We start from the raw sequence: 26818 nt of genomic DNA, 5'->3' as shown, positions 1-26818 counted from the left end.
CCCGCATGGATGGGCTGAAGGGTATGATGGGAGAACAGTGAGAAGTACCTTTGGGGAAGCAATTGGAAATAGCAGCTAAGCTTAGTCACAATGTATCAAAAGGGATTTGCTGAAGAATTAATGTGTGACTACAAACAGGGAGGTTATGGGCTTGTCAGCTCGACAGTGGGCACCTCAGTTCCACTAATGAATGATGCCGGTGTGGACAGACAGAATGAAGGACAGGCAGATGAATGCGTGGGCTTTATGTGAAACAGGTCCTCTTGGTTGTTGACAAGATACTGTTTTCAAGTTCCATTTTGCCATACTTCGAATAGCTTTTCATTAGCTAAATTTAGCCACATGTAAAATCACTAAGGCAGACACCCAGAGTTCCCACATGAAAATCAAATGTAAACCAGCTTTGACCTACTCCAACGTGATCATTGGAAGTCAGACGTTGAGATCTTTTTTGATGTTTAAAGCCTGCATATTTGCTGTATTATTATTCAGTGTATTACTATTTCTTTTGTGATGGAAACTTGGTTTGCCCCAACTTTCTATTCTATCAAAATGCTGCTACATAGAAAATCCCCATGCACATATTTCTCCTAATTGTGGAAATATTTTACATAAAAGACTCTAGACATGGGATGAAATTCGCAGGTTATTGGAATTTTAAAATAGATAGGCACTCCCAAATTGCCCTCTTACAAATTATATGAATTCATAAGCTTCCACCTGTTATGGAGTTGCCCATTTTGAGAAATCTGTGCTAAAAGGACCCAAACAATGCTGATGACAATGATCAGGATAATAAGTACGCTGGGAAGACAACAAAATGATTTAGATCTTACACAAGTCATTCTAGGTGTCTCCACTGTTCATTCTTGGGCTTTTTCCTTTTACCAAATAAAATAGCTCCTTGACGTCACATGAGTCCATGCTATGCTTAATGAGTATTGGTTAGTAAAATGCCTATGACTAGTCATCTTCATCTATGCAAGTAAATATTAATTCATAAAACACTTCAAATGTAAACAATTAATAATTAGTAAATGAAAAGTACATAATACATCAATTAGAAAAAAATCACTATTAAAAAGACATTATTTGTGTGATAAAAGAGATTGCCATTTTTGTATTTTTCTACTAGGTTAAAGAAAACTAAGTCAACTTATACAAGTGAGTTGTAAAAGCCTTTACGCCAGGCGTGGTGACTCATGCCCATAATCCCAGCACTTTGGTAGGCCAAGGTGGGCGGATCACCTGAGGTCAGGAGTTCGAGACCAGCCTGACCAACATGGTGAAACCTCATTTCTACCAAAAATACAAAAAATTAGCCAGGTATGGTGGCATGAGCCTATAATCACAGCTACTTAGGAGGCAGAGGCAGGAGACTCACTTGAACCTGGGAGGTGGAGGTTGCAGTGAACCAAGATAGTACCGTTGCACTCCAGCTTTGGGCAACAAGAGTGAAACTCCATCTCAAAAATAAACAAATTAATTAATTAAATAAAAGCCTTTAACCCAGAATGCTGAGTAAATTGGCCAAAAATGCTAACCTATGCATTTCAATACTATAGGATTCGCGTTAATAGAAATAACCAGATGAAATACTTCTGGTATTTCACCTTCCCAACCCACACGAGCCAGTGTTTTTTTCTGTGAATAACAAAAACAGCAGAATTTACTTGCCTATCCATAAGAGGTTACCACTTCTGTGTATTGCCCTGAAACAGGTGGTGGCTGGGTGAGAAGGGGGACAGCACTAGGGCAGGAGATGGGGGCTCCAGTATCGTGGGCGAGCTTCCTAAACCTCTGCAACTTTCAGCCCCTAAATGGGATGAGCCACGTTTCGCACAATGCCCAGAACAAACTAAGGATTTGACACATGACACCTCTCTGCATTGTTCTGTCATCAGCCACCACGTCCTGCACCTCCAAGCCCACTGGGGTCTGGCTGTTTCCAACACATGGAGAATGACCCAGAGCCTGGCCTCCAGCCACCATCCTGGCCTTGCTGCTCTCACTCTGCCACTGACTCCCCACGGACCAGCCTGGGTGTCCTCAGACATACCACACCCTTCACTGTGGGAGTCACGCAGCCCTCCCTGCTCCTCCCCCAGGAAGCCACAGGGCTTTCCTGCTCAGGAAGACTCTGCAAGCACCTGGATGAAGGGCCCTCCCATCCCTCATCCTCCCTTAATTTTTGTCGCAGCTCTCCTTCCTTCCGCTCAGTGCAGCACACACTGATTGATCCTCCATCTTCCCCAAAAGACAGGAACAGCACGAGCAGTAGAGAGTAGATCCCAATAATAGAAACGATAGTCAATGATTTCTCATTTTCATTGATCATCAATGAAGAAACTGTATGCTGAAGGTCATGTACCTCCTATGGGACTGCTGCATCCTCAGCCTCCTGAATTTCAGCCCAGCACCTTCCTCCCCAGCACTGCAACAGGTCAGCCCTTACCAGCATCCCTCTCTTATTGCCTTTGTGCAGAGCCAGGACCAGGGCCAGGTGAGGCCTTGGGATTGTCCCTCCCCAAAAATCTGAGAAACAATCCTTTACGTCACCAACAAAACACAGCCTTATGCATTGGTGGTCAGTCCCTCCCAACACCTCTGTCACTGTAAAGCTGGCAGCACCCCTGCAAGGTTGGCTTTCCCAGGCACTGGACCTCTAGGTGACAGAGTGTGTCCTTACCTTGAGGCCTGGGCGCCCAGTCTATCCTGTCCAATGAGCGAGCTGTGGAGAAGGGGGGATTCCAGGTTAAAGGGAGACTAGCAGGGCTCCTGCTTTTATGCTGCCCTGTTGGGAAGGCTGTTGAAGCAACACAAGGTGCAAAGCAGTGAAGATAGAACATGTTTTCATTACTTAAACCAATACATTCCACAGATGGAATAATAAGAAATGCTACATCCAAGCTAACTGAATCCAACAGTATATCAAAAAGATCATTCACCATGACCAAGTGGGTTTCATACCAGGGATACAGGGATGGTTTAACATATGCAAGTCAATAAATGTGATACATCACACAAATAAAATTAAAAACAAAAAATCATATGATAATCTGAATAGATGCAGAAAAAACATTTGAGAAAATACAGCATTTCTTTATGATTAAAACCCTTCAGCAAAATCGGCATAGAAGGGACATATCTTAAGGTAATAAAAGCCATCTGTGACAAACCCACAGCCAACATTATCCTGAACGGGGGAAAGTTGAAAGCATTCCCCCTGAGGACCGGAACAAGACAAAGATGCCCACATTCACCACTTCTACTCAACATAGTGCTATTCACTACAGCATTGGTTGTAAAACGCAAGACTGGAAACAGAACAAATGGATACCCATAATGGGTGCTTAAGTAATTTTGGGAATAGTCATAGGGTGCAGTACTTTATAGCTCTGAAACAATACAGTGGATTTACATTTGAAATGTGGAATGATAACTAAGGTGCATTGCCCAGTGATATATGCAGAGGGGCAGAGGACTTTGTATAAACACGATCATGCATCAGCATGCATTCCAGGCGCATGTTTCTATTTGCACATAGATTGTAGAAATGATATGCAAGCAAAAATGTTGACTTGGTGTTTGGAAGTTCAGAGTGGAAGGGATACTTCCTTGCTAACCCTTTTATGATATTTAGAGTTATTTCTAACCGTGAATATGTAATACATTTAGAAATCTTAGCTAACAAGAAAAGCCTCTGGTCCTGTCCTCCTGCTGGCACATATCAGGTGGACATGGCGCTGTCATGCTAATGTGTGCAAACTGAGAAAAATCCAAGAATGGGAGTCTGCTTTTTTCATCATACAAATAATTGTTAATAGAAATAGTATGATAATTATTGCTCATTGATATACCATGCATATTCTATTAGATAATAATAAATTTCTGACATTTGAACTATACTTACACATGGAAATTGAAATACATGGATGAAATATTGTGGCTTATAGAGGCAAACAATTGTTTTATTGGCATTTTACAAACTGATCATCATTCCTCAAGGCACGGGGGTCCATGTGATATTAGGTAGCTTTTTATGTTTGGGAAGGGCAGTGATGACCACAAGAATGACTTCAACTACTAAAGTACAGTGGAGATTTCAACAATGTTTTGTTTAATATTTAAATATTTCATTGTGCTCCCAGGTTTTTTCTCACCCTATTAGCTCTCACCCATATCTTGTGTGTCCCATTAATACAGATACCTCCAAATGCACCGCTCTTCCATTATATCCAGTCAATTGCTGGTTACCCTGGGCCTACAACTGGGGGAGGGCAGGGGCTGCTGGCCCCCTCCTCATCTACAGTAAGAGTCAATGAGCAGTTAAGTGGATACTGAAAACCATTTATCCTGCTGGAGTGAGAAATAAATGGTTTCTTTCTTTCTTTTTTTTTTTTTAGATGGAGTCTCGCTCTGTTGCCCAGGCTGGAGTGCAGTGGCGCGATCTCGGCTCACTGCAAGCTCCGCCTCCTGGGTTCATGCCATTCTCCTGCCTCAGCCTCCCGAGTAGCTGGGACTACAGGTGCCTGCCACCACGCCCGCCTAATTTTTTCTTTTTTTTTTGTATTTTTAGTGAAGACAGGGTTTCACTGTGTTAGCCAGGATGGTCTCGATCTCCTGACCTTGTGATCCGCCCATCTCAGCCTCCCAAAGTGCTGGGATTACAGGTCACCGCACCTGGCTAAATGGTTTCTTTCAATACGGTAATAAAATGCATCTTTTCCAAACTATTTATATGACTCAAGGCCGATCTCAATTTCAGATGTGATTAGCCTCAATTCCTGATTCTCACCAAGGTGTGTAATGTCATCCACGGCCCAGTGCAGAGGAACACAAGTGTTGCCGTCAGACTGCCAGGGTCCGATCCCACCTCCGTCACTCACCCCGGGAACTCCCTTTAAGCTAGGAGTCAACAGCAAGGATGGAAACATGAGTGCTTTTTAAAATCCTAAAAGTTCAGAGGCCGACTGTCAATTTCTCCTGCACCCCTGGGCCCACACCAGGAGAACTCTGTCTCCAGGTTGAAGTAAATGCCTGTGAGAGAGTTGTGTCCCTCAGATTCTGTTCACCACAGGTGACACTCGATGCGACCCCAAACCTCTTCCACACAACCCCAGGGGGTGCTGACTAATCCAACCCAAAGGCTGTGATGTTTGGCAGAGGCAGAAAAGAAAAGGCCAGGTGTTCCGGGAAAGACCACCTTCAAATAACACAGCACCCTCACAGCCCAGAGAGACAGTTCTTACTATTATGCCAATAAACCTGGAAAAGACCAAATCCAATTTGACACATATTTCCTTTTTCGTTTTGATTTCACGCCCCCTCCCTCAACCTCTCAGGCAGCATGGATACCCCAAAGGCCCTGGGAACTCTCTCCCATTGGATCTTACATGGAAAGTAGTTACCTACCTGCAAAATCCTCATCATCAGATATGCTCTCCACAATCAAATCTTTGGAAACACAAACATCAGGATAAGTCATTAGAGAGAGGCCCATCCACTCCTCCGACCCCAGCTGAAGCCCCAGTGCTTCACACAGGATCCCCTGGTGTTTCCTCTGGGCTCACAGATATCCCTACAACCTCTCTGATATTGTTTTATACTTGCAAAATCATTTGCTCTCACCAGACCCCAAATCCTCCTTCCCAAAAGGAGCCCAGAATCAGGTTTCTGTACCCTAGAGAGAATGTTTTTCCCTCAGGAAGTGAGTTATTTCAGGGTACGTACCATTCTCCAGTGTCAATGGCCCCTGCAATTACAGAATAGAAAACATTAGGAGGGTGAAATGTTGCCATGCGTGTCAGACAGATCTGATATTCTCTCAACAACTTGAGAAAATTAGAAGGGGTATAGTGATTGAGTCAAAGGTCGAAGTCCCCCAAAACTAGCATGGAGGACACCTGTGGAAAAGACAAGACCTTTTCCCACAGAATTTATCTTTAAAGTGCATTTAGATTGGCAGTTTCACAACTCTTAATCCACGGGGGAAAACTGCTGTGGAGGGAAACACCTCTACATTGCAGTGGATCATGGATGCTGCCATCTACCACGCCCCAGTGTGCCTGGCATGGGTTGGTGAGAGGCTTCCAATCAATAGCACCACACCAAGGCAATTGCAGAAGTCATAAATAATCCACATTGGCAGATGTTCATGTCTACATCTGATTAAACTGCAGATGACATTGATAATGCACATTGGCAGATGTTCATGTCTACATCTGATTAAACCGCAGATGACATTGATAATGCACATTGGCAGATGTTCATGTCTACATCTGATTAAACCGCAGATGACATTGATAATGCACATTGGCAGATGTTCATGTCTACATCTGATTAAACTGCAGATGACATTGATAATGCACATTGGCAGATGTTCATGTCTACATCTGATTAAACTGCAGATGACATTGATAATGCACGTTGGCAGATGTTCATGTCTACATCTGATTAAACTGCAGATGACATTGATAATGCACATTGGCAGATGTTCATGTCTACATCTGATTAAACTGCAGATGACATTGATAATGCACATTGGCAGATGTTCATGTCTACATCTGATTAAACTGCAGATGACATTGATAATGCACGTTGGCAGATGTTCATGTCTACATTTGATTAAACTGCAGATGACATTGATAATGCACATTGGCAGATGTTCATGTCTACATCTGATTGGAAAGAAGCCAGGAAAGTAACATTTCTGTTCAAGACAAAGGAAAGTGTCTTACCTTGGCAGTGTCTTCTTTTTTACAGATGTCTTGTACAGCATCCTGATTAGCAATGTCATATACAGCGTCCTCATTAGCGATGTTGTACACAGTGTCCTCATTAGCGATCTCATATACAGCGTCCTCAATAGAGATGTCACGTACAGCGTCATTAGCGATGTTGCGTACAGCGTCCTCATTAGTGATCTCGTATACAGCGTCATTAGTGATCTCGTATACAGCATCCTCATTAGCGATGTCATGTATAGCGTCCTCATTAGCGATGTCGTATACAGTGTCCTCATTAGCGATGTCACGTACAGCGTCCTCACAGGGAGCTAAGAGAACACAGAGTAAAGGTCAGTGCCCTGGTGGTGGAGACTGAATCACCCAGGGAAATTGCTTGCTGTGGTGCATGGAGGTGGCTGATCACACCATGGGCCAAGCTGATGCTGGGCCATCCTTCTGGGTGGACCTGCGCCAGTGAAGCTAAGGGACACGACTCAGAACACTTTCTGCAGTGGGAATCAGTTTCCAGGTTCAGATATGCATTATCCAGTGAAGTGGGGAAATATTAAAAAAATAGAAATTAACAAATTCATGAAAAGCCTTCCATGAGTGCAAGTGTGATTTTTTTTGTTAACCACCTTACATTCAGTATGCATTCACACATACACAATATTTTTACAAGAAATCAGAAATTTTAATTTTTGTCAGTTATGTTAAATCTAACTTAGCTGTCAACATAAAGATTCCATCTCATTTACTCTGTGGTCTCCAGAAAATCTAGCACATAGTAAGTAGACCAACATGTTTATTAAATGAAAACACAGAGCAGAGATAGGGGGGCTGGTAGGCAGACCGGGTTGCACCTGATTACCTGGATGATAATAAACTGCACAAAACTTCAGTTAGATTAATATTGAAACTGCCTTTTGCTCGGGCTCTTTTCTCTTGTGGAAGAAGGATGAGCAAGAAGATGAACATGGAAGAAATGAGAAACAGATGCCTTTGCTTACTAGCTAAGGGTCACCTTCTGTAACATGCAATAGTCTACAAGTGGCCTTGAACTCTGCCATGATTCAGTGAGAGTTTCCCTCATGTCTTCTACCCAGGTTGAAGTCCAGCGGAATTGTAACTGTCCTCTTTGCAACTTGCAAGACCACGCTGCTTCTGCATTTGCCTGTTGTATGAGATTTACACTTGTTTTAAAGCAACGTTTTGTTTCAGTTGGGCTGGTGGCCATACACTGCACTAGCCAGTCAACAGTGAGATGGCTCCTCATGGAGGAGGCTTGGCTTGAGGCTGAGAGTCTTAACTCACATGCACAAGAGAGTTGCCACGAGGGGTTGGAAGCCAGGCTAATAACCACATGCTGCACAGAGTTCCTATCTGTCCCTCCTCATCATTTTTGGCTGGCAGGATCTGAGCATTTTAGGGCTTGGGAAGATAGTATTACTAAATCTACTAAAATACATCACCCATCCTTATAGGCTTTGGCCAGTTGCTGAGCAAATTAACTTCACAACTGAAGTGGGCCACACTGGCCTTTGTGGTCCCCCACTCCTCTTAGAATTTGTGAGCGTGGGGCCTACTGGAGGGTGGGAGGTGGGAGGACGGGGAGGATCAGGGAAAATAACTGATATTAGGCTGAATATATGGGTGACGCAATAATCTGTACAACAAACTCTCATGACACACATTTACATATGTAGCAAACCTGCACATCCTGCACATGTACCCCTGAACTTAAAATAAAAGTTAAAAAAAAAAAAAGAATATGTGAGCTAACCCAAACACCTGGGGATCTTTGTGCTTTTGACACTGATGACTACGCCGGTCTGTGTGGAGATGTGTTTATAACTGCCCTGGGTTGTGTGACAACGGAGGCCACTTTACGATGATGGGCACTGTCTGAGGCCTCTTAGGCTCTGTGCTTTAGGGCTTATACATGAATGCTGGACTCCTTGCATGGTGGTGAACACCCCATGACTAAGTGCATGCCAGCGTCAGCACTGGCCTACGCTCCTGGGTTCCTGTTTTCACTTTTTCATTCAGGAACTCGGGAGCTGGGGCCACCCCCTTGGCCCTTCAGGTTCTCCACCTGAGCAGTGGGGATAAGAAGCCAGACCCAGGGATGGCTCTGGTGAGGGTGGAGGAGTCACTGTAGAGAAAGAGTAAAGGAGGGGTGGATTTTATTTTTAGAAGCGGGCACTGGCGATTGGGCTGTATAAATGGGAAATCTCTTCTGAGAAAACACACAGCCTCACCTGCACAGAAACACACACATTCACACCACACGATGCAGCCTCACACAAGACACCACCAATCCTCAAGCACCCAACTCAGCACCACCCAAAAGGGAGCACAGCTGCTTCCTCAAAAATTGGCCATAACTTTTCCCTGGGGAATTCAGGTTTTTAAAAAACACTTCTATGCTTATTGCTATCACAATCCCAGCATCAGGGTGGCTCTTCACATTGAAACCTGCAAGGATGCCACACCTTTCTTGGCATCCAGATTGTTTTCTTGGCAAGTAATTCCAGAATACTTGCTAGAGCCAAACCTCAGAGGGGCCACCTGCACCACCTGCAATACAGAAACAAGACTTTATGAGGGGTACGTCGTGTTGTGGATTGTTTGCACAAGGCTCTGTTTCTCTCAATGAATATTGAAAACTTGATCAGAAAGTGCAGTCAACTTCAAGACCCCCCAAACAAGGGTAGGATACACACTAGAAAAGATATCAGCTTCTGGATGGTGGATCTCTCAGGTCCACGTAGGTTGGCAAGTGCAAAATACTGAATCCAAGGAGAAGACATTGCTTCCAAGGACAAGGACCCCAAGGATACGGTCTACAACCTGAAGCCGTCATAGCTAAATGCCATTTTGGATTACATATCAGTTGCTAAGAGTCGCTTCTTCTGTCCCCTCAGAAAACTGCATTTACTATCTGTAATGGACATTGTCATTTTTTCACATGTAAAGTCAATTGAAAAAGAAAGACTCCAAGAAAGGAACATTTCTATTTCAAGGAAAGCAAGGCAACCTTACCCTCGCGTCGACCGGCCTGTCTCCATCTCCTCTGCCCTTGTGAGCTGGAGACTCCCCAGAGGCTAGAAGGACACAGAGCAACAGTTAGTCATAATGCTTTTGTTCATGAGATATTCAGGGAGCTCTGCTTAATGTGGACAACAGGAGTGTGTGTGCAGATGTGTTTCATTACAGGCACAGCTTGAGCTGCTGCTAGAAAATCTTCCCTTGTGGAAAGACAGGAAGAACAAGGAGCTGAGGAGCAAGAAACAGAGTCCCTGGCATTTTGCTGATGGCAACTTAAGGCAATGGGAATGAGTCAGTCTATAAATGGTACTGAAGCGCACGCTATAATTTTTTTTTTTTTTTTTTTTTTGAGATGTAGTCTCGCTCTGTCGCCCAGGCTGGAGTGCAGTGGTGTGATCTCGGCTCACTGCAAGCTCCGCCTCCCAGGTTCACGCCATTCTCCTGCCTCAGCCTCCCAAGTAGCTGGGACTACAGGCGCCCACCACCACGCCTGGCTAATTTTTTGTATTTTTAGTAGAGACGGGGTTTCACTGTGTTAGCCAGGATGGCCTCAATCTCCTGACCTCGTGATCCACCTGCCTCGACCTCCCAAAGTGCTGGGATTACAGGCGTGAGCCACGGCGCCCGGCCAGCACACACTATAATTTGATGAGAGTCTCACTGCTCACACTGTGAGGTTTGAAACCCAGCTAAATGGTTTTCTAAACCCTGTAAAACAATATTAGCTGTAGGATTTATGTCCCAAGACCATTTTTACCTCTGTGGATCCACAGTGGCTATCACTGCAGTTATGTGTTTTAGCACTTTGCACTTGAATAAAAGCAAAGTTTAGTAGACAGATTAGATTCAATTCTAGGCAAAGCAGTCTATTGTATTCATTCACTAATCCTTTGCTATAACTGCTGATGGGAGAATTAGAAATACTGAAATTATATCCTTTAAAATTAAGTAAAGCACAATTATTAATCACACAATATTTTTCATCCAGACCTCCTTTTCTTTGTCATGCATGCATATTAATTGAGTATGGAGAATATCTATGCTTGTTCAGGCTAGCCAACATAGGACAGTTTATTTCAAGAGAGGAGTCATGGGTTGAATGCTGGTATGGTTTAACTCTGCAGCACAAACAGTTGCAACAAGTGTGGTGAACTAATCACCAAACAGCCCTTTGCTGCCTTATTTGTCTTTGTGCCTTATGTGTACCTTGCAGGATTTGATTATGCCTATGTTTTGTGGTGATAATACTTTCAAGTATTCCTAAAATATTGCTTCAGTCTTATCTGTTTGGGGCCAACTGCTGAGGATTTCATACAAATTAATGAATTTTGTGCATCTAAAGTTCTACAAAAGGGGGAAATATTTGCAAGTCATTTATATCTTGTAAGAGACTAAAATGTAGAACATATTTTAAACCTCCCAAAAATCTAAAACAACAAACTAAATAAAAATCAGAGAACTTTTTTTTTTTTTTTTTTTTTTTGAGACAGAGTCTCTCTCTGTCACCCAGGCTAGAGTGCAGTGGTGTCATCTCAGCTCACTGCAAGCTCTGCCTCCCGGGTTCATGCCATTCTCCTGCCTCAGCCTCCCAAGTAGCTGGGACTAAAGGCGCCTGCCACCACGCCCGGCTAAATTTTTTTGTACTTTTAGTAGAGATGGGGTTTCACTGTGTTAGCCAGGATGGTCTCGATCTCCTGACCTCGTGATCCGCCCACGTCGGCCCCCCAAAGTGCTGGGATAACAGGAGTGAGCCACCGTGCCCGGCCCCAGATGACTCTTTAAAAATGGGCAAAAGACTTGAACATATAGTTCCCTGAAGAATATACACCCACAGATAGTGGCACAGGAAAAGCTGTTCAGCATGATTAGTCATTAGAGAAATGCAAATGAAAAACACAAGTAGACACCAATATACACCTACTAGGATGATTTAAAGGAAAGTAACTGTGAACAAGGATGTAAAGAAATTGTAACCCTGATACATTGCTGGTAGAAGTGAATAAAGTTGGCTGGGTGCGGTGGTTCACGCCTGTAATCCCAGCACTTTGGGAGGCCGAGGCAGGCGGATCACGAGGTCAGGAGATCAAGACCATCCTGGCTGACAAGGTGAAACCCTGTCTGTACTAAAAATACAAAAATTAGCCGGGCGTGGTGGCAGGTGCCTGTAGTCCCAGCTACTCGGGAGGCTGAGGCAGGAGAATGGCGTGAACCCAGAGGCGGAGCTTGCAGTGAGCCGAGATTGTGCCACTGCACTCCAGCCTGGGCGACAGCGCAAGACTCTGTCTCAAAAAAAAAAAAAAAAAAAAAAAAAAGAAATGAATAAAGTTGCAGCCACTGTGAAAACCAGTCTGCAGTGGCTCAGAAGGTTCAATATAGAACTCCCGTTAGTCCCAGGAATTCTACTCTTAAAGAACAGAGAACAGAAATCAAACAGATATTTGTATACTAATGTTTGTAGCATCACTTTTCACAGGAGCCAAAAGGTGGAAATAATCCAACCATCAATGAACAAATGAATGTAATAAAAGCAAGGTGGTCTACATTCAATGCTACATCATCCATCTGTAAAAAAGGAACACAATTTTGATAGATGGTACAAGATGGGTGGACATTGAAACCATTGTGCTTAGTGAAATAAGCCAGACATAAAAGGAATATATTGTCTAATTGTACTTATATGAAGTGCTTAGAATAATCAAATTCATGCAAGAGAAAGTGGGATAGGAATTACCATGAGCTGGAAATAGGGGGAAGGCGCTATATCGCTTACTGTGGACAAGGTATTGTAAGAAATCATCAAAATTGTGGGTGTAGATAGTGGTGTTGGTTATGAAACACTGTGAATATTTTGAATGCCACTGAGTGCACACTTTGGTTAAAAGGTTCAAATGAGAAATATTGTGTTATGTATATTTTCCCACAATCGAAAACACGCACAGCCAAGCCCAGATGCCAATCTTGCTAGCAGCCTTCCTTTACCTTCAAGACGGGGCCAAGGCTCATAAAATCTTGGTAGCTTGTGCTCAAAGTAGTCTGCATTGGAAGAGAAATTAATGGAGAGAGGAGAAAACTTGAGAATCCACACTACTCACTCTGCAGGACCAAGAACTCTCCCTCCTGTGCATTGCTGATCCATCTCAGTATTTCCTGTGGCCACCTCCTTTTTCAACTGAAGACTTCACACCTGAAGGGGTTCCCAGGCTTTTCACCTCGGCTCTTGTCAGGACTGATCCTCTCAGCTACTGTCCATTTCACCTCCATTCATGTCCATGCCACATCAGGCTGTGTTGTCCAGATGGAATGAATCCACCCCAAATGTCCCTTTCTGGAGTAAGCCACCATTCTGCTGTACCTCCAACATGTCCACACACACCGAGGCACCTCGCTCACGCAAGGTGTGTGTCCTCCAACGAAGTTTCACGCTCTAAACCCAGATAACTTTTGAAACCCAAGTTCTGTTGATCCCCTACTTCAGGTGCTCCACAGATGCTCATTTGTCTACTAAACCCTGCCCCAGACAATTAAATAGTCCAACGTGACCAGCAGAATTTTTACACTAATTCTGACATTGTGTTGTGAGTACAAGTGTTTTTCCCCCTTAAAATTTGTGACTTTGTTAACTGATAAAAGTATGTAACTGATAATGCTTTTTTTCAGCTATGTTGCCAAGCACATCTGTATAAAATATATTCTTAGATTGTTTTGAGAATTTGACAAAGATGATAGCAACAATGATAATCTTGTTTTTGTTGTTGTTGTTGTTGTTGTTGTTGTTGTTGTTGTTTGAGTTGGAGTCTTGCTCTGTCGCCCAGGCTGGAGTGCAGTGGTGCAATCTCGGCTCACTGCAAGCTCCACCTCTCGGGTTTACACCGTTCTCCTGCCTCAGCCTCCCAAGTAGCTGGGACTACAGGTGCCTGCCACCATGTCTGGCTAATTTTTTGTATTTTTAGTAGAGACGGGGTTTCACCGTGTTAGCCAGGATGGTCTCGATCTCCTGATCTCGTGATCCGCCTGCCTCGGCCTCCCAAAGTGCTGGAATTACAGGCATTGAGCCACCGTGCCTGGCCGATAATCTTATTTGTTTTATACTAATGTTTATGTGTTAGTTTCATCATTTCTTACATGTTGGGGCCTACCATACATTGTACAGTGAAATTAGTGCTATGCATCATGGTCGGAATATAAATTGGCAAAGCTAATTTAGAAAATAGTTCTAAAGGAACCAAGAAAACAACATTTACATCTTAGGCAAAGACAGGCTACTTTACCTTGGTAGTAGAGTAGGGCTTCCTTCTCACACACTTTCTGGAAGGCTCGAAGGAGTCACCCAGGGGATGTGGAAGAACACAGCATGGCTGTCAGTTCATTGGTGGTGCTACCCATGAATGACTCAGGGACTAGAACTTAGGGGTGTGCCTGGTTAACAAGCATGGATTGAGCTTCTCCTGGACCATCCTCTTCATGGACCAAGGAAGGCAAAGAAAGAGCAGGAAGGAAATGAGTAGAGCCCTTGGCTTTCCAGGTAATGGCAAATGAAAGCAACATGAAATAAACAAACTCCAAATGAACAAATACTAAAATACATGCTAGGATTCAACCACAGTGTCCTTTCACTTCTTCAGACGCTTTAAAAGCCCACAGGACTATCACTACCTTCTTGACATCTACCAAGTCCCTTTCAACCTCCACAGACCCACATACACTGCTACTGCAGTTATCATCGAGGGTATGGGGTTCTGCTCTTGTTTATGTGTGAATTTTTTAAAAACTAGATTTAATTCCATGCACCAGCATTAATTATATTTATTTATTTTCTTTGTTATAAAAATAATCGGTCAGGTGTGGTGGCTCACACCTGTAATCCCAGAACTTTGGGAGGTTGAGGTGGGCGTATAATTTGAAGTCAAGTGTTTGAGACCAGCCTGACCAACGTAATGAAACCCCATCTCTAGTAAAAAAAAAAAAAAAATTAGCCAAGCATGGTGGCATGTGCCTGTAATCCCAGCTACTCAGGAGGCTGAGGCAGGAGAATCTCTTGAACCCGGAGGCAGAGGCTACAGTGAGCTGAGATCATGCCACTGCACTCCAGCCAGGGCAACAGAGTGAGACTCCATATCAGAAAAACAAAACAAAACAAAAAGACAGGCAGGGCACGGCGGCTCACGCCTGTAATCCCAGCACTTTGGGAAGCCAAGATGGGCGGATCATGAGGTCAGAAGATCAAGACTATCCTGGCTAACACAATGAAATCCCGTCTCTACTAAAAACACAAAAAATTAGCCAGGTGTGGTGGCGTGCGCCTGTTGTCCCAGCTACTTGGGAGGCTGAGGCAGGAGAATGGCGCAAACCCGGGAGGCGGAGCTTGCAGTGAGCTGAGGTAGCACCACTGCAGTCCGGCCTGGGCGAGAGAGTGAGACTCTGTCTCAAAAAAAAAAAAAAAAAAAAAAAATAGGATTGCCTGCGCCCCTCCCCCCCAACCATGCCCCAGTGACCTCCTTGTGGATTTGTGCTTCTTGTCCCTGCAACTTTAGGTTTGTCAGATGAGAGGCCCCAGCTATCTGGGACAGGGGAGAGGCAGCAGGGGAGAAAGGAAGTAGGGGAGGGCTCCACTGGGCACAGTGTGGATCTCATTGAACTCAAACCTGTGACTTCATCTGTCACACTGGGGCCTTTGTGCCAGGGACCAGGACTAACAAAGAAAGGGGTTTCCACTCAGGGTGGGTTCTAAGCTCTTCTTGGTCACCTTCTAGCATGAAGTCTTTGAAGGTACTGCAGATGCCAGCACCTCAAAGGGGACTCTGATGGGTGGACCCAGTTGGTGGCAGGGGCGGGGCTGAATGCTGCCAGGCGGGGACTGTGTTGGGCAGCTCGCCTGAATGGCTTCAGACCTCTTGGCTTTACCTCCTAATCCAGGCCCAGCTGCAGTAAACAGACCTCGCAGGCCATGACAAGCTCCATGCGGCAGTAAGCTGACAATGGCCTGCCCTAGGCCCCCGTGCTTGCCTCTCGCTTCTAGTCCGGGACTTTGCTGATGCCACAGTGTGGGATCCCCCAGCCTCCGCCCCTCCACAGCAACCCACTCAGCAGTTACACACGCTCAGCTGCAAGTGCAAAGGCGTGAACACCCTACAGGCCAACGCTTCCTCAAAGGCAGCAGAGCCCTGGAAGCAATGCTCCCTCCTTTCTTCCCCTGGGCGGATGGTTCTGAGATGCATTTTGTAAGGCAGCTCCGGTGATCCTGGGGGATCTGGCACCCCGGCTTCCATAATGGTGAACTCAGCAATGCACGTTTGCATTGGCTTTTTTTTTTTTTTTTTTTGACACAGTCTTGTTCTGTCACTCAGGCTGGAGTGCAGTGGTGTGATCTTGGCTCACTGAAACCTCCATCTCCCAGGTTCAAGTGATTCTCCTGCCTCAGCCTCCCAAGTAGCTGGGATTACAGGCACCCGCCACCACACCCGGCTAATTTTTGTATTTTTAGTAGATACAGGATTTTGCCATGTTGGCCAGGCTGGTAATTTTTGTATCTTTAGTAGAGACGGGGTTTTGCCATGTTAGCCAGGCTGGTCTCTAACTCCTGATCCCAAGTGATCCACCCGCCTCGGCCTCCCAAAGTGCTGGGATTACAGGTGGAACCACTGTGCCTGGCCTTTGCATTGGTTTTCTTGCTGCTCCTGTTTTGCTCTCCCCCTCCCCATCCCTCACTCTTGCCCCTGGGAGTACTCGTCTCAAACAACCTCCAAGTACAACAGCCTTTCTTTGAGGCCTGCTTGCAGGGAGCCCAAACCAAAGCAGATGTTACAGGCTGAATTGTGCTCCTCCAAATTCATACGTTGAAGTCCTAACCCCAGGTCGTCAGAATGTATCTGTATTTGGAGATAGGGTACTATGGTCTGAATGTTTGCATCCCACCAAAATTCAGGTTGGAACCTAATCTCCAATGTGATGGTATTATGAGGTGGTGGCATTGGAGAGGTGAGAGGCTCTGCCCTTACTAATAAGACTAATGTCTGTATCAGTCCATTCTCGAATTTCTGTGAAGAAACACCTGAGACCAGGTAATTTATAAAGAAAAGAGGTTTGATTGGCTGACGGATCTGCAGGCTGTACAGGAAGAATGCTGGCATCTGCTCGGCTTCTGGGGAGGCCTCAGGAAGCTTCCAATAATGACAGAAGGTGAAGGGAGAACAGGTGTCTCACATGGCCAGAGCGGGAGCAAGAGAGAGTTGACAGGGAGGTGCCACACACTTTTAAACAACCAGATCCCACGAGAACCCACTCAGTATCAGGAAGACAGCACCAAGTCATGGGGCCTCCACCACCAACCAAATACCTCCCACCAGGCCCCATCTCCAACTCTGGGGAGGCTGAGGCAGGAGAATTGGTTGAACCCAGGAGGCGGAAGTTATGGTGAGCCGAGATTGCACCATTGCACTCCAGCCTGTGCAACAGAGCCAGACTCCGTCTCAAAAAAAAAAAAACAACAACCAGAAAAAAGAAAGAAATGATGGAGCACCTATTACCCTTCTTGCACAGGTTCCTGGGGAGCTCAGAGCCTATCTTTTGCAAGTGTCCTGATCCTCTTGCAGGCCTTTCACATGTGTTTCCTTCCTGGTTTCCTCCTATTTTTCTCACACCTCTGAACCTGCTGTCAGGTGAAAAATCAAGGTGGGCCCAAAATGTAAGAGCTCATGGATTTGATGGTGTTGGAGTGTCCCGGACAGTCCAGCCCTCAGGGGTGGGGAGTTGGGCAGAGAGGAAGGAGGGCATTCCAGGGGCCAGAGTAGGATTTCCAGGCTGAGGAAAGAGAGGCCGTGGGTGGGTAGAGGGTCCAGACCAGGACAAGGACAGAGGGTGTATCTGGAGGCTCAGCCAGAAATAGCTCCCTCCGGAAAGCAGGCAGGGAGTCGGGGGTTGAGCTGCAAGGAGGAAGGGGAGGAGGGAGAGAATGGAGGGATTGGTGTCCAGTGAGCCGACTCCTCCTATCCTGGCCTATCCCTAGGGGACACCCGTGGGAGACTGTGATCCTCTCCTCCAGGCTACTTTCCTACTGGTGCCGGGATTCCCCCAGCGCCACACTGAGAACCCAGGAGAAGCATCACATTATATGAGAGATAAGAAATGAAGAGAGGGAACAGGATTTCTGGTTGACAAAGAGGATATTTATTGAGGGTTTACTGGGTACAGGGAGAAGGGCTGGATGGCTTGGGATGCAGAGAGAGACCCCTACCCTGGGATCCTGCAGCTCCAGGCCCCTGTGGGTGGGGTGGGGGCTGGGAACCTATGAACATTCTGCAGGGGCCACTGTCTTCTCCACGGTGCTCCCTTCATGCGTGACCTGGCAGCTGTAGCTTCTGCGGGACCTCCACTTCTCGGGCGTCAGGCTCAGGTAGCTGCTGGCCGCATACTTGCTGTTGCTCTGTTTGGAGGGTGTGGTCATCTCCACGCCCTGGGTGATGGGGGTACCATCTGCCTTCCAGGTCACCGTCAAGCTTCCCGGATAGAAGTCATTCATGAGACACACCAGTGTGGCCTTGTTGGCTTGGAGCTCCTCAGAGGACGGCGGGAACAGAGTGACCGAGGGGGCGGCCTTGGGCTGACCTGTGTGGACAGAGGAGGGGGTGAGAGATGGCAGCGGGAGTGTGGGGTGTTGAGGAGCGCCTCTCTCTAAAGTCTCTGGGAGGGTTCATGGTGTGGCCGTCTGGTCCAACCAGGGCCTCTCCTTCCCTCCTCATTCCTTCCTTTCCACTGGAGCCCTCTGGAGAGCAGACAGCCCCGAGCCTTCCTAGGAACCCTTCCCAAGTCACCTTTCCCAGGTGTCCTGGCCCAGTCCTTTCCTCTGCAGCCTCGGTTTCCCCCTGTGTACCCAGGGCAGGCTGTGCTCCCTCCTTCCTGGTTTCTGGAGTCTGAGTTTGGAATCTAGGGGTCCCCCCGACAGCACACAAAACTGACCTGGCAGGGGGTGGGGAGGCCCAAGCCTGGCATGGCCTGGAGCTTCCCGTCCCCTGAGGCACCAGGCTGTGCCCCAGCCTGGCCCACTCAGCTCTCCTGGTGAATTGTGGGCCCCACCTAGACACACCCTGGAGCTCTGCCATTGCCCCTGTCCCCACCAGCCCGACCACAAGACCCTTCACAGCAGCTGGGTTCTTGGGGCTGCTCCCCCAGACTTTGGGGGACCACAGCCCCCATGCCCACCCCAGCAGCCTCTGATGCCCCTGGACTTCACCTGGCGGCCGTGGACTTCTCTGCACCCCCGTTTACTCCCCGCTAGTCACCTCCTGAGTCTAAGGTGCCCTTCCCCAAATGAAGGCGGGAGGTCGACCCGTGAACAGAGACACACCAGGCCCCAAAGGTGACAGGGCTCCAGGAACAGACACATCTCTGCCCTAACAGACCCTCTCCTTTCTGGTGACTGTACTGGGAGGGCTGGGCTCTGGGACCTCACCCGTCCCTCTGTGTCCCCATGCCCTCAAGACCCAGCACAGGCCACAGAGCTGCAGCCTAGACCCAGAGCCCTCTCTGTGCCCTCCATTGGTCTCCCCTCGAGGTGACCCCTGCGTCCCCAGGCCCCCGTGTGGCCCTCCCAGGCTGGATGGGCATCCAGCCCTCAGCCTAGACCCTGGGGTCCCGGGGACTGTCTCTAAGGCCACTGCAGGGCCCCTCATCAGAACCGGCCTCTGTCCCTCACTCAGACATGTGCCCTGGGAGAGGGGAGGAGCCCTGACCCCACCCAATCCCAGCCCAGGCCCCGGGACCAGGCTGTGTCCCGCTGTTGGAACCTGAAGGCGGCTGCTCCCACTGTGGGGGCCCTTCCTGCCATTACCCCGAGACTAACGCACCTCCTCCAGGCCCCATGGACAAAGGTGGGGTCAGTGCTTAAGGCTGGGAGGGCAGAGGGGAAGAAGCCCCAGAGAGAGAAAACACATTTTCCAGAGACAGGGAGGGTGGGACAGGCTGGGGAGTTAGAGCCACTTACTTAAAACGGTGAGCAGGGTCCCGCTGCCAAACACATGCATCACTGAATTATGCTTGGATTGAAACCGCCGGGGCCAGCACCTGGGGCCAGTCCAGGAGCCGCGCTGGAGCAGGAACCTGCTGGGAGTGAGGGGCACAGGGCTGCAGTGTGTAGTTTGTGACCTGGGCACAGGGCAGGGGGGTGGCCAGTCCCCCAGTAGTGTCTCTGTGCCTGTCCCTTCTCTGAGGCAGGGGCCGCCTACAGCCTTGGAGTCACCACAGCGTGTGTCCCCCTCTCTGATGCTGTTGGTGCTGATGGCAACGCTGGCCCAGTAGGTCCCAGCAACTCCCTGAGTGACACATCCCCTCAGGCAGCTGTGCAGTGTGGCTGAGGAGTCCTCAGCTGGCTCGGACCTGCCCAACCTCACTTGGCCTCATTTTAAGGGCCTCCAAAATCCGCCACAAGTGTCCCCAGTCAAGCCAGGCTGACTTCCTCCCTGGACCAGGACACTGGGTCATTCTTGACTCAAGAGGAGAGTCCTCTGCTTTTATATCTACCCATGGAGATGCAGCTCAGTCTCACTTTGTTCATGAAGCCTTTTCTGATCATTCATTCCATCTGTCCATCCATCCATCTGTCCATCTATTCATCTGTCTTTGCATCCATCTATCATCTGTCCATTCGTCCACCCATCGACCTGTCCATCCATCCATAGATCCATCCTGTCTACAAGGCACTGTTTCGTGTGCTGGGGACATGGTGTGGTCCCCCAGGCTCTCACCCCCATATCTCCCAGGTCATGGCCAACAAGGCCCTCCTCATGGTCATGTCCAAGGTCCTTCTGCTGTACCTGGTGTCTCCGCTGGATGTGACATGGGGCTGGCCCCTCTTTTCAGTGACTCTTTTCCCCTTGGGGTCTGACTCCCCTTTCCTCTTCCCCTGGCATCTGTTTCTCCACGGCCCATGCCTGGCTGCTGACTCCCCAGACCCCCACCCAGACCTCTTTCTTGGCCATCTTCACACTCTGTCCCCCACTACTGCCCACACGGTGAGGCTGGAGCCTATCCCAGCTCCAAATCCTCAGCCCCTCAACTGCCTACTGACCATGCCCAGTGGGCTACCCAACAGGAGTCTCAAACTAATCCCATCCAGAGGAGATGACCACCTTCCCCCAGCCCAGCTCATTTTCTGTCTTCATCTCATCACAATGACCATGGACGGTCTCAACCCCTCAGCCAGAAACGTGGAGTCCCTGGACTCAGTCACCTCGCCTCCCACACTGAAATGGCTTCTGCGTACTTAGCTACTGCATCTAGACATTCGTTTTTTTTTTGTTTTTTTTTTTGAGACAGAGTCTCGCTCTGTTGCCCAGGCTGGAGTGCAGTGGTGTTATCTCGGCTCACTGCAACCTCCGCCTCCTGAGTTCCTGGGTTCAAACAATTCTCATACCTCAGCCTCCCAAGTGGCTGGGACTACAGGTGTGCACCACCACACCCAGCTAACTTTTCTATTTTTTATAGAGACAGGGTTTCACCATGTTGGCCAGGCTGGTCTCAAACTCCTGACCTCAAGTGATCCACCCACCTCGGCCTCCCAAAGTGCTGGAATTACAGGTGTGAGCCACCATGCCTGGCCCCCCAAAAATCTTTACTCTTTTAAAATTATGAGAATATAATATTTAAGATAATTAAGCAATAGAGAAGTGCATTTAAGAAGTGTAATATTGGGCTGGGCGTGGTAGCTCATGCCTGTAATCCTAGCACTTTGGGAGGCCAAGGCAGGTGGATTGCCTGAGCTCAGGAGTTCCGGACCAGCCTGGGCAACGTGGTGAAACCCCATCTCTACTAAAATACAAAAAAAAAAAAAAAAAATTACCCAGGCGTGAGTGTGCGCCTGTAGTCCCAGCTACTCAGGAGGCTGAGGCAGGAGAATTGCTTGAACCCGGGAGGTGAAGGTTGCAGTGAGCCAAGATCGTGCCATGGGACTCCAGCCTGGCAACAAAGCAAGACTCCATCTCAAAAAAAAAAAAAAAAAACAAAAAACTGTAATATTGGCTGGGAGCGGTGGCTCACACCTGTAATTCCAGCACTTTGGGAGGCCAAGGCGGACAGATCACGAGGTCAAGAGATCAAGACCATCCTGGCCAACATGGTGAAACCCTGTCTCTACTAAAAATACAAAACATTAGCTGGGCGTAAGTCCGGACGTGGTGGCTCACGCCTGTAATCCCAGCACTTTGGAAGGCCGAGGTGGGCGGATCATGAGGTCAGGAGATTGAGACCATCCTGCCTAACATGGTGGAACCCCGTCTCTACTAAAAATACAAAAAAAAAAAAAAAAAAAAAAATTAGCCGGGCGTGGTGGTGGGCACCTGTAGTCCCAGCTACTCGGGAGGCTGAGGCAGGAGAATGGCATGAACCCAGGAGGCGGAGGCTGCAGTGAGCTGAGATCATGCCACCGCACTCCAGCCTGGGCGCCAGAGCAAGACTCCGTCTCAAAAAAAAAAAAAAAAAAAAATTAGCTGGGTGTGGTGGCATGCACCTATAGTCCCAGCTACTCTGGAGGCTGAGGCAGGAGAATTGCCTGAACCCGGGAAGCAGAGGTTGCAGTGAGGCAAGATCGTGCCACTGCACTCCAGCCTGGCAACAGAGCAAGACTCTGTCTCCAAAAACAAAAAAACAAACAAAAACAAAACAAAAAAAGATGTGTCATATTGATCTCTCCCTCTCTCTTCTGCTACGTATAGTCCCATTTCCTTTTATTTTTTGAAACGAAATTTCACTCTTGTTGCCCAGGCTAGAGTGCAATGGTGCCATCTTGGCTCACCACAACCTCCACATCCTGGGTTCAAGCGATTCTCCTGCCTCAGCCTCCCAAGTAGCTGGGATTACAGGCATGTGCCACCACACCTGGCTAATTTTTTGTATTTTCAGTACAGACGGTGTTTCTCCATGTTTGTCAGGCTGGTCTCGAACTCCCAACCTCAGGTGATCTGCCCACCTTGGCCTCTCAAAGTGCTGGGATTATAGGCGTGAGCCACCACACCTGGCTCCATTTTTATAATTGCAGTAAAACATACATAGCATCAATATTTCCACTTTAACTATTTTTAAACGTACAGCTCCGTGGCACTAAGTACATTTACACCGTTGGGCAACCTTCACCACCATCCATCTCCAGAACTCTTTCATCTTCCCAACCAGAAACTCTAAACCCATTAACTACAGTCCCCCATTCTTCTCTCCCCCTCATCCTGCTAACCTCAAATCTACTTTTTGTCCAAGTGAATTTGCCTATTCTAGGTACCTCATAGAAGTGGATTCAAATGACATTTGTCCTTTTGTGTCTGGCTTATTTCACTAAGTATAATGTCTTCAAGTTTCATCCATGTTGTAGAAGATTTTTGAAATTAATTTTAAAATAATTAACATTTAAAACCTATTAAGACCTATTAAAAGTAGTACAGGCTAGGCAGGGTGGCTCACGTCTGTAATCCCAGCACTTTGGGAGGCCGAGATGGGTGGATGGCTTGAGCCCAGGGGTTCAAGGCCAGCCCAGGCAACAAGGTGAAACCTCATCTCTACAAAAAATTATCCCGGTGTGGTAGTGCATGCTTGTAGTCCCAGCTACTGGGGACGCTGAGGCAGGGATATTGCTTGAGCCCAGCAGTTGGAGGCCAGCCCGGGCAACATAGTGAGACCTCCATCTCTAAAAAAATAAATAAAACAAATAAATTTACAACTAAATATAAAAAGTGATACACAATCTATTTCTTAAAAACAATGAAAATATCTTTTAATAAGCTATGAATAGAAGAGTCATTTATTTGATAGGAGATGTTTACCAGAATTCTACAGTAATAATCAGTCTTTTTTTTTTTTTTTTTTTTTTTTTGAGACAGGGTCTCCCCGTCACCCAGGCTGGAGTGCAGTGGTGGATCTCAGCTTACTGCATCCTCAACCTCCGAGGCTTAAGCAATCCTCTCACCAGCCCCCTAAGTAGCTGGGACCACAGGCAAGTGCCATCATGACTAGCTAGTTTTTATATTTTTTGTAGAAATGGGGTCTTGCTATGTTGCTCAGGCTGATCTCAAACTCCTGGGCTCAAACAATCCCGCCTCAGCCTCCCAAAGTTGTGGGATTACAGGCATGAGCCACTGCACCTGGCCCATAGTATTTCTAAAGATTATAAAAACTCATATTCATATCCCCCCGAGCATAATACCTTTTTTTTTTTTTTGAGTGGGAGTCTCGTTCTGTCGTCCAGGCTGGAGTGCAGTGGTGCAATCTCAGCTCGCTGCAACCTCCACCTCCCGGATTCAAGCGATTCTCCTGCCTCCCTCCCGAGTAGCTGGGACTATAGGCTCGCGCCACCACACCCAGCTAATTTTTGTATTTTTAGTAGGGACGGAGTTTTGCCATGTTGGCCAGGATGGTCTCGATCTCCTGACCTCATGATCTGCCCATCTTGGTGTCCTAAAGTGCTGGGATTACAGGCATGAGACACAGCAACCGGCCCATAGTATTTCTATAAGATTTCTAAAGATTCTAATATAAAAACTTATATTAATAGCCCCCCAACATAATACCATTTTTATTATCTGTGTCTCCCTCCACCTGTCACCCATCTCTTGTGGAGACCCCTTGGGCCTTCCCCATCCCAGTCTCTGTTCTGTAGGCATCACCCTGCACGTGGCTGTCTCCTCACCTGGCCCCTGCTCCTTGTAGACTTGAATTGGGGCAAATCTAGATCCTCTGGGACCTCAGCCCCAGCACAGAGCCTGACTCTGATGTGGACTCCTTGCCCAGAAGTCCGTGCAGGACACTGACACCCGGTCCCGGCCTGCCACCATGCTGACCCCGCCTCCATGGCCGGGCTCCTGGTGTGGGTCAGGTCGGCTGCCACTGCTGGAGCTCTCACCACAGCCACCCCAGCATCCTCTGGGTGGGTGGGAAGCTGAAGGCCCTCACCAATCAGGGCCCCTCAGATTGCAGAAGGGGAAACTCAGGCCCAGTGTGGCGGCTCACGCCTGTAATCCCAGCACTTTGGAAGGCTGAGGTGGGCGGATCACCTGAGGTCAGGAGTTTGAGACCAGCCTGGCCAACATGGTGAAACTCTGTCTCTACTAAAAAAAATACACAAAATTAGCCAGGTGTGGTGGCAGATGCCTGTAATCCCAGCTACTCCGGAAGCTGAGGCAGGAGAATCTCTTGAACCTGGGAGACGGAGGTTGCAATGAGCCGAGATCTCGCCATTGCACTCCAGACTGGGCGACAAGAGGGAAACTCCGTAAAACTTTGTTTGAAGAAGAAAAAAAAAAAGAAAAAAAAAGGAAACTCAGGCCCCAGAGGTGCATGTGTCAGATCGATCAGCTTAGAGGATGGGACAGAGGAGAGCTAGAGGGGAGAGCTTGGGCCTTAGAATCTGTGCCCATGAGCTGAGTGACTTGGACGGGTCGCCTCACCTCTCTGGGCTCTATCCCCATCTGCACAAAGGGGATCACAGCAGGACCTGCCTATGGGGCCACCGAGAGGGAGGTTCTGCCCCTGAAATGATAATCGCCTGTGGGTATAACATGCACCAGTGATGAACAGGCTGTTGTGTCCCAAATGCTCATAAATGGACCCAGATGCTTGGTGCTTTGTCCGGGGACCTCCCACCACATGCAGAGTGGTGGCAAGGGCTGAGGTCACACAGGGAGTTGTGGCCTCCCTAGAGCCTCTCCTGGGCTTTTTCTTTGGAGGCACTTGCACCCTGGATAAGCTTGGGTCTCCTAGGGGCTGGTTTCAGGAGGCGATGCTGGCTGAGGTCTAGTGACCCAGGGACTCCAGGAAAGGCCCCTCACACCTCAGCTGGAGCTCCAGGGAGTGGCCCCTGCCCAGTGAGGGTGGGAGTGGACAGGTGACATAAGCCAAGGGGAAAAGAGGAGGGGGAGGAGGAGAGAGGAGGAGGAGGAGTGGAGGAGGAGTGGGAGGAGGAAGGAGAGGCCTGGGCACCCTTCAGGGATAGCGGCCACCACTCCTGTGGACGTCCTGCCCCTGCCTCCAGTCCTGCCCTACCCCAAGGACTAGGGGGAGGTGAAGGAGACATTGGCCTTGGTGCCAAATGTAAGTGGGGGAAGAAATCTCACGAATCAAGATAAATAATATTTTAATATGACATTAAGCAATAAAAATTAATTCAAACAAAGATGGACAAAATCTTAACACTTTAGTTAAAGTCAGTGTGTCTGTGGCTCCCCTCCAGGGATTAACCTTCCTCCTTACCCCTCTGGCTCGTCTCCCCTTGGTCATCCTTTCCCGCCTCTGCCACCCAGACCCCACATCCCCTGGAATCTCTCACCCATTACCTGCCCCACCGGCTCCTCAGGCTGGACCGGCTGCTTCCTCCAGGGGCTCCAGGGCCCAGGGCCCTGTGCTGCAGTGCAGCTGTTGGGCGCAGCAGGCCATGGGTTACCACGGCCAGACCCAGCAGCAGCAGGGGCCACCGCTGCCTGAGGTTGGGGCCTGGCTCACCAGGGGCCTCAAGGCCCCCCTGGCCTGTCCCTGGCCTCATCGGCCCTCACGGTCGGAGGTCCCTGTGGCCTCACTTGCAGCGTGGGCTCCCTAGAGAGTGGTGCCCTGGTCCCTCTCGCTGGCAGCAGCTATCCCAGTGCACCCCAGTCCATGTGGCCCCATCCTCATCCTCTGGTCCCTGCCCCCAGCCCCCAGCCAGGCCCCTTCCAGAGTCCATGACCGTTACCCCTGGGGTTCTGTCCCAGAGGCACATCTGCCAACTGCCCTGCTGTGGTCAGGATCCAGGGCTCAACTGCCTCCCACACCTGTCAGCTTTGCCTTGCCCCTGGGGCTCTGGGTGCTTTTTTTGGGGACCTCCCACCGCAGGCAGAGGGTCGGCAAGGGCTGAGATCACACAGGGAGGTGGGCTGCACCATGGCCCCCCCAAGACCCTCCCTTGGGGCTTTCCTTTGGAGGCACCTGCACCCTGGATGGGCTTGAGTCCCCTTGGGGCTGGTCCCCGGAGGTGATGCACCTGACTTCCCTCCTTCCCCACTTCTCCGAGGGTGCCCTGGGTCTGTGCAGCATCT

The 26818-nt window shown here is 48.3% G+C and overlaps 1 protein-coding gene across 2 annotated transcripts; it reads right to left on the bottom strand.

Annotated features, from left to right (window-relative positions):
- Nucleotides 1–17919: 17919 nt before the first annotated feature.
- On the bottom strand, nucleotides 17920–26602 carry LOC129023012 (immunoglobulin lambda-like polypeptide 1). 2 transcript variants are annotated; one of them, XM_054469414.2, is made up of 3 exons: nucleotides 26084–26602; nucleotides 19756–19874; nucleotides 17920–18380 (listed from the first exon to the last, which is right to left on the bottom strand). In XM_054469414.2, the coding sequence occupies exons 1-3, from the start codon at nucleotides 26287–26289 to the stop codon at nucleotides 18061–18063; spliced, it is 645 nt and encodes a 214-aa protein (XP_054325389.2). In that variant the 5' UTR covers nucleotides 26290–26602; the 3' UTR covers nucleotides 17920–18060. The 2 variants fall into 2 exon arrangements, with proteins under 2 accessions (XP_054325389.2, XP_063518986.1); XM_063662916.1 differs by lacking the exon at nucleotides 19756–19874.
- Nucleotides 26603–26818: the final 216 nt, after the last annotated feature.

The sequence above is a fragment of the Pongo pygmaeus genome, chromosome 23 (genome assembly GCF_028885625.2).
Source record: "Pongo pygmaeus isolate AG05252 chromosome 23, NHGRI_mPonPyg2-v2.0_pri, whole genome shotgun sequence".
Lineage (NCBI taxonomy): Eukaryota > Metazoa > Chordata > Mammalia > Primates > Hominidae > Pongo > Pongo pygmaeus.
Note: the sequence above shows the minus strand (reverse complement) of the source record. Positions and strands in the feature narration are given on the sequence as shown.

Coding starts and splice junctions, on each gene's coding strand:
- LOC129023012 (XM_054469414.2), bottom strand. CDS start 26,289: ATGAGGCCAGGGACAGGCCAGGGGGGCCTTGAGGCCCCTGGTGAGCCA. Junction 19,875..26,083: donor CTGAGGAGCCGGTGGGGCAG/GTAATGGGTGAG, acceptor CCTCACTCCCAG/CAGGTTCCTGCTCCAGCGCG. Junction 18,381..19,755: donor GACCCTGCTCACCGTTTTAA/GTAAGTGGCTCT, acceptor CTGTCCACACAG/GTCAGCCCAAGGCCGCCCCC.